We start from the raw sequence: 8,279 nt of genomic DNA on the forward strand, positions 1-8,279 counted from the left end.
GGGCCTTGGTCTTAAACAAAGAAATACGAAAACAGTAAGAAATTCTCATTTTCTTTCCAGCAGAAAAGCTACTGTAATTTTACCATAATTTTAAAAAGTAAAACAAGTCCTTTTAGTAGGAAAAGAGGGCTGGTAAATTCCTATTTTGTTATTCACAGATGCAAATTACTTGCAAGCATCTGCATGTACACCTGAAGAAGAGAAGACAGTCTTTTCTCTCACTTCCTTCATAACTATTTGTTTCATGGCACTAAGTCAAAGCAGGTTAATCGGGAGGTCATCTACACTTCTTGCATCACCGTTTAGAGGTGTACACACTAAGAACATTATTTATAGTGAGCCTGTGTGCCTATGTTGCAATCTGCTTCCCAACACATAACAGGATTGGAAATTAATGGAAGCCTGGGTTTGTTACATGTCAGTGAGCAAATGGCAGTCAGAGCCAGTGAACTCCTAAGCATGTATTCATGTGTAGGGTGGGGCCATCACATATTTACTGAGTTGTCCTTAGAAAACTACCTATATTCAGAGAAAAAATGTGAAAGCATGCATCACTTAGGTACTTCTTTCTCTTTTTCCCTCCTCCCAGAAAGAAATCTAGAACACATCTTACCATGCTCCCTCCTTCCCCGATTGTCCGTGGTCACTATTGTGTTTGCATCCCATCTCTCTCAGCCTGGAATGTTCCCCTTCTGCTGGTCCCCCTGCCAGACTCCACTGCAGTGTCTCCTTCTCTTGCTATTTTCCTAGGTGGCTTTAGGCGCTACCTGTACCTCCTTTGTGCCTGCCGCTAGTAGAGCTGTCATCTCCTTGTTCATAATTGTTAGTGTGTGTATCTTTGTCCCCATTGGGTTTAGAGACATTCCTGTGTCTTTTCATTCTTATAACCCAGTGCCAGGCATAGGACCTGGTGCATAGGTGGTGCTCAGAAGTACCTGTTACAGGAGGCTGGGCACAGTGGTTCATGTCTGTAATCCAACCACTTTGGGAGGCCGAGGCGGGTGGATCAGCTGCGGTCAGGAGTTCGAGACCAGACTGGGCCAACATGGCGAAACTCCATCTCTACTAAAAATACAAAAATTAGCCAGGCATGGTAGTACATGTCTGTAATTCCAGCTGCTTGAGAGACTGAAGTAGGAGAATGGCTTGAACCCAGGAGGCAAAGGTTGCAATAAGCCTAGATTGCACCACTGCACTCCAGCCTGGGAGACAGAGTGAGACTCCATCTCAAAAAAAAAAAAAAAAAAAAAAAAAAAAAAAAAAAAAAAAAAAGAATTACATGTTATTGGAAGGCTTGCATGCTTACTTGCCCTATGAGTGAATGGGTGTCACTAAGGTTGTAAGGTCAACCCCAGCATTAACTGACTGCACAGATATGGCCAAACTAATGTGAAGAAACTGACCATATCTCTGAGGGCTAGTGGCAGCCCTTTTACTACAGATGTGGTTCTAGCGTCCGAAGAGTTACTCGGTTCCCTCAAGTCTCTGGTGATACTGAAACAGCGTGCTTTTGGAATTCTGTTTAGGTGGTTACAGAACGATCAAGCTAATGGTTGGAAGGAAAACCAAAGTCTCATCTGATTTTAACAAAAATCTAATTGTGCAGGCATTTTAGACCCATTAATTGCCCTGAGGGTTACTGAGTGATTATCACGGGAGCAATGACTGTTGAGCAGGCATAACTCTTGTCAGCTGAATTGATTTTTGTGAAAGGACCTTGTCAGAGTCCATTCTTCATACTGGGTTCTTCTGCCCTGAACAGCTGTAATTGCTGATGATATCTGGACTGTGGCGTGGTCTGCTTTAGATATGTGTGTAGACAAACTGATTTCTGTTGGTAGCTTTGAAGGTTGCCCTAAAGCTTCTGTAGCCCATGTACAATTTTTTACCAATTACTCTTTACCCTCAAATTGAAAAGTAGATATCTTTATAGCAGACGGAGAAATCTTTTATATTGAGGGCACTCTTTGAGATTTCATCCTGGTAGCAACAATGATAAAGCTAGCTATGAATTGAAATTTTTTCCTTGTTTTCCTGTCAAGCCTGGTGAGGACAGGGCTTTCCTCTGCTCCTTTGGAAAGGTTTCTGTTTTTTGGTCTCATGACGCTTCTTATTGTACTTGCAAAGTCCTCAAAACTTACGGTCTGGCTTCTGGGATTCCCTCAGTGTTTCTTTATCTTAGGCTGAATAAAAGAACTTGACCTTTCTTCCCTCTCACCTGCTTTTGGTGATATAGAGTCCCCTAATTTAAAAAGTGTCTTCTGTGGAGTTAATTTTGTTTGTGTATCTTGCAGGTACTACTCAGTCCTCTATCCACTGGAGAGGAAAATATCTGATGCCAAGTCCCGTGAACTGGTGATGTACATCTGGGCCCATGCAGTGGTGGCCAGTGTCCCTGTGTTTGCAGTAACCAATGTGGCGGACATCTATGCCACATCCACCTGCACGGAAGTCTGGAGCAACTCCTTGGGCCACCTTGTGTACGTTCTGGTGTATAACATCACCACGGTCATTGTGCCTGTGGCGGTGGTGTTCCTCTTCATGATACTGATCCGACGGGCCCTGAGTGCCAGCCAGAAGAAGAAGGTCATCATAGCAGCGCTCCGGACCCCACAGAACACCATCTCTATTCCCTATGCCTCCCAGCGGGAGGCCGAGCTGCACGCCACCCTGCTCTCCATGGTGATGGTCTTCATCTTGTGTAGCGTGCCCTACGCCACCCTGGTCGTCTACCAGACTGTGCTTAATGTCCCCGACACTTCCGTCTTCTTGCTGCTCACTGCCATTTGGCTGCCCAAAGTCTCCCTGCTGGCAAACCCTGTTCTCTTTCTTACTGTGAACAAATCTGTCCGCAAGTGCTTGATAGGGACCCTGGTACAACTACACCACCGGTACAGTCGCCGTAATGTGGTCAGTACAGGGAGTGGTGTGGCTGAGGCCAGCCTGGAACCCAGCATACGCTCGGGCAGCCAGCTCCTGGAGATGTTCCACATTGGGCAGCAGCAGATCTTTAAGCCCACAGAGGATGAGGAAGAGAGTGAGGCCAAGTACATTGGCTCAGCTGACTTCCAGGCCAAGGAGATATTTAGCACCTGCCTGGAGGGAGAGCAGCGGCCACAGTTTGTGCCCTCTGCCCCACCCCTGGGCACAGTGGACTCTGTATCCCAGGTGGCACCAGCAGCCCCTGTGGAACCTGAAACATTCCCTGATAAGTATTCCCTGCAGTTTGGCTTTGGGCCTTTTGAGTTGCCTCCTCAGTGGCTCTCAGAGACCCGAAACAGCAAGAAGCGGCTGCTTCCCCCCTTGGGTAACACCCCAGAAGAGCTGATCCAGACAAAGGTGCCCAAGGTAGGCAGGGTGGAGCGGAAGATGAGCAGGAACAATAAAGTGAGCATTTTTCCAAAGGTGGATTCCTAGCAAGGATGGTAAATTCTTGGAAGCAATGGGGAGCTTCCATATCCCACCAGAGTGTGGGAATACTGTGGCCATATGATTGTATGATCTCCTTGCAACTCAGTGTGAGTTGATTCCTGCAATATGGGCTAGATGCTTTTGAATGATAGGGAAATCTACATAAAATCCAGTGTCCTCTTTATTGAGGGAGTATACATATCCATCTCAGTGGTCCATGTCCTTAGTGAAGTCCACATGATTCTCTGTGAGGACAAGAGCTGGGCAGTTTCGAATGGGTCTTGGAGCGGGTATTCCATGTACACTTTCCGGGGCTGCCTTCCTTCCCTGGGCTCCGCAGAGAACACACGGAGAGAAGACTTCCCTGGGCTCCGCAGAGAACACACGGAGAGAAGACTTTCCGAGCTCACAGGGAGCCGGGGCACTCTAAGGGAATTCCAAGATCCTGATGGAGCAGGGTGGCCCCAGGAAAAATGCCTGTTTGATTAACTTAAACATGTCAAACATTTTCTATTGAGAAGATAGGGATTTGGCATCTTACACCATTTCTCTGGAAGCCCCAGTCATATGACTCACTGTTTCTCCTGATACCCTTCTTCCCTTTCATTGGGATGTAGGTGAGGGATGACGATTCCACACCTGTGGTAGACATGCCAATAGATGTGCCCAGGAGTAAGGGAGATATTTCGTCCTTGATAATTCTGATTTTCCCTTGGCACCACCAACGCCTCAGAGAGATCCACCTGCCCCCTGCAGTCAGGGTCAGTGGCGGTTGGAAAACACTGAAAAGTCTTCACTATGCGTTTCACCTTAAATTGTGTTTTCTCAACAAATGAGAGAGAAGCTAACAGGGGGAGATACCTGAGAGATGCCTCTAGCGCTGTAGTTTTTTTCTCTTCCCTGTGATCTCACATGAAAGGTGCTATGTAACAACCAGTATGAGTCAAGTGTATTGAAAAAATCATCTTATGCAATCTTTTGGAATTAAAAGGTATTTTTTAAATGGAGAGTTAGTGTAAGCTGGGTTCTTTGGAAACATCAAACTGAAAAGACCTGATTTGGAAAGGTGATTCTGCCCAAAAGGTTGGCAAGAACCTGACAAAGATGGTTTCCTTCCGAGGAAGACTCCAGAACTCAGGTGTGGCCAGTCTCCTTTTCAGTCTGTTTGTACAACTGTGGTTCTCTCTTAATTTTGGACACAGAGGAGGAACAGAACAGGGAGAAATAATCATTGTAGATGCCAAGGCAGCATCTGGCCCAGATGAGCTCTTCACTTCCTCCTTCCCTGTCTTTGTAGGAGCCAGAGTGGGTAGAAGAGGGAGGGCCGTGTCCTCAACTCATCAGCCTCACAAGCAATTTGGGACCCCCCTGGGGTGGATTTCACCGGGTTGAATTAGAACCACCGATAACACTTCCCTGTTGGTGAGGACAAACCAAGTGCCAGCTCTGCCCTTTTCTCTAGGGTGTTTTGTTCTTGCTCTTGCTACTTAGGGGAGCTAGTCTGGTGCCTTGAGCAAGCTTGAAGGGAAGTGGGTGTCCTCACCAGCAAACTTCCACATCTCAATTCGTCCCCTCTTTTGACCACACTGGCCCTGTCTCTTGGAGGGAGCCTAGACCCTGTCGGGAGTTTTGTTTTCCTTACTTCTCTTGGGTGTGGTGTCTTGTGTTTCCTGAACGTCAACCCAAAGACCCTGCCCCTGGAGAGGAAGCACCTTCCTCTTTGTGTTGGTCTCCTCATAGCACTGTTTGCTCACAGCAGAAACAGGGCTGCCACACCCTCCCACGGCTCGACTGCCTCCTGGGCCCTGTGTGCATGGCATCTATAGCTCCTTGCCCTGATAGTCAACGCTGTGGCCCTTCAAGCTTATCTTTCAAAGCTTTCACAATCATTACAACTTTTATCAAGGGGAATAATAATCTCTAGGAAAATTGTGTCCACTTTAGGAGAATCTGTCAAGTGTAGCCACTTTGGTGTTGTTCTGATAATATACTGTATATGTACAACTTAATAAATTTTGATGAGGCAGAATCTGGTTGGGTATGTTTCTTATGTATGTTTGAAGCAGATGGCTGACTTCTAACAGGTCATTGCCAGGTGTATTTCTATACTCTTTGAAGAATAACATTTTAATAAAAAAATGAAAAGCAGTTTCTGAAAGCAAGAAAAGTTGTATGGGCTATATTTTCTCCCCTTTTTATCTCCCTCGAGTGATATACTGTTGGAACCTGTCTCTTCCTACATGGTCTCAGATGAAAGATACTCATTTTTTTTTTCTCATGAATGCAGATGTGGCATTTCAGTAGCATTTTCTTGTGTTGTTGCAACTAAAAGAAAATAAATTCCCTAAGGAGGAAATGCAACATTTGAAAAAATATCACCAAGATGGGTTCCAGATTTTGGCGATGGACACCCAAATCTCTAGGCGGAGCTACACAAGGGAAGCCTGGAGTGCAGCCATCATCACCCCTCCTGTGCGGGCGCGGGGTCAGGAGCACAACAGTTAGGGCCATGAGCTTTGAGGTCAGATGGCCTATGTTTAAATCCTGGCCCCACACTGACTAGCCTTGTGAGCTTGGGAGGATGAAGTCACCTCCATGTACCTCAGTTCCCTCTCTGTAAAATGGGAGGATGATAATTGTGTCAGAAGCTTCTGTTGCCCCTACTCACATTTTTCACCTATGACTTTAGCTGTGTCCACAGTGGGCTGTTGCTGGCGGCATCTACTCACTTCCCTGCAAGCAGAGCTCCCTGTGGCTGGGAATAATCCTTGGCCTGTGGGGCATGGGAACCACTGGATAAATGCCCCTGCTTCCTGTCCTGCTGGACAATTGTGGGAGGCCTCTGTCCAGTTCTCAAGAGGTCACTGACAGAGTTAAGTCCCTGTGGCCCACCATGGTGCTTCAATAATGCAGCCTTCTACTGGCTCTGCTTTCTCCTTCTCCGACTCACTTTCTGCAGCCCTCGTTCACACCCTCGAGGATCACCTCCCAAACATCCTACCTGCACAAAGCCCTCGTCTCAAGCTCTGTTTTCAGGGAGTCCGAGTGAGGCGTGGAGCGCCTTTTAGGATTACATGAGATAATCTGTTTAACACAATGCCTGGCACAGAGTACAGCTGTATCAGTGTTAGCACTTACACATTACATAAAAAAATAAAGTGGCTAGGCAGCTTATGTGGAATATTCTTGGAAAACTACAGGTCTTTTCCCCAGTTATTCTAACAGTAATTCATATTCATAATGATGATACTTTGGGGTAATACATAATGCCAAAGGACTATTAGATTCCCTAAAGAAAAAGTAACTGTGTAAGCCAGAGTATTTCTTAACTAGACAATTCCCAGTTGAAAAAAAATAGGATGTTCAAAAAAGGTTCACCTTGGCCACTAACCTGTAGGCCATATCTGAATATGAATGCACTCAATGACCATTTTGAAGTAAGAGCAGAGCTGAGTACACAGGGTATCGAACGACAGGTATACAAATCCGAAGTGGCCCCAGCTGTAGGAAAGAAACTGCAAGTTAGTTGGTGGTCTAAGTGAACATCTGGAGTTCAAGCACCGGTCTGATTCATCTGAGGAGAAAAGCCACTGCTGCATCCCAGCTGGGTACTGCTGAGCTCTTGGCCGACCTGCCCCAGAGGTGAGGTGGTTCTGCGCACATGCAGCTGCTGCTACAGGTCGGATCAGAGATGCACAAGGGAAAAGTTTATTACGGGCGGAATTTTGGTGGAGGGAAAGGGTTAATGCTTTCATGGTGTAGACTACCAATGTCTCAACATACGATGTCAGTAATACCATAGCATAGCGATGCACTTTCCCCAAATAGTTGTAAGTATTTCGCAGATTTATATCCCAACTAATGTGCCACATTAGAGCTCTGTAACCAAAAGAGAAATGAGTCATGGTAAATAACCTGGGAATCTGTGAATAAAAGAGGAATTGAAGTAAGTATCAATGCCCAGGGCAGCATCAAAAGCGTTTTTGTGCAAGATGTATAAAATAAATGGAAATGAGCTTAGATTCTCCATACGTGAGGTTTCAGAAGATAAAACAGCTCCCTTTTTCTTAGCCTCAGTTTCAACCCGTCTCCCCCCATTTGTGCGAAAGGTATCAGTTAGTTGATCAGTAGAATAAAGGTCTGGAAACCTGTATGGAAATGAAACTCTGATCTCCAGCATTGTTTATGCAAACCTCTATAGCACTTCATGTCCTGGGGATTCAGGGGCTTCTTATTGCCAGATTAAAATGAGTGAATGGTGAATGAATACATAAGAGATACAGCACCTGGAGCAGGGGCGCGGTCTCTGTCGTGTACGAGTGATGAAAGATTTGCTTTCAGTGGAGTTATTGCTGGCTCTTATTGATTTCCTTGGAATGACTCCTGCAGAGTTAAAAGGCATCAAATGAAAGGCCTTTGATCCATCTCCTTCTTCAAACACCCAAGCCTCCTTTTAATTCACTAGGAGTGTAAGTTCCAAAGTTGGAGGTGAAGTTCAATACTGAGAAACACAGTTCCAGGCATGTGTGTTGGGCTTGAAGAATAATTCTTTTATCAGCTATTTTGATCAGAACTTAGGGATGGAGTCTTTCTGCCTCCCTCAAATTTCTTTTTATATGTGTATTCATTGCAATCCATATACAAAATGTAATATATACACAAAGGAGTCACTAGAATAAACACGTGGTATACATTCTAAGGCAACAGGTGAGAAAATAGAACACACGGCCTGATGCTCTTGCTGTATTAACCATATTCCCTGTGCATCTAACTTCTCTTCTCCCTTTGCCTGGCCCCTCTCATTCACATGCATTGCCTCAGGGTAGGGGACGAGGCTTTCACTGCCTCAAGGAAAAGCAGATATCCTT

The 8,279-nt window shown here is 45.6% G+C and overlaps 1 protein-coding gene across 1 annotated transcript in view; it reads left to right on the forward strand.

The window, feature by feature from the left end:
* Positions 1–5,559, forward strand: part of GPR176 (G protein-coupled receptor 176) — a 123,636-nt gene extending 118,077 nt beyond the window's left edge. The window contains exon 3 of the mRNA XM_010359788.2: positions 2,295–5,559. Coding sequence (XP_010358090.1) covers positions 2,295–3,417 — 1,123 coding nt within the window. The 3' untranslated portion in view covers positions 3,418–5,559. The remainder of the gene's footprint in view (positions 1–2,294) is intronic.
* Positions 5,560–8,279: the final 2,720 nt, after the last annotated feature.

The sequence above is a fragment of the Rhinopithecus roxellana genome, chromosome 5 (assembly GCF_007565055.1).
Source record: "Rhinopithecus roxellana isolate Shanxi Qingling chromosome 5, ASM756505v1, whole genome shotgun sequence".
Classification (NCBI taxonomy): Eukaryota; Metazoa; Chordata; class Mammalia; order Primates; family Cercopithecidae; genus Rhinopithecus; species Rhinopithecus roxellana.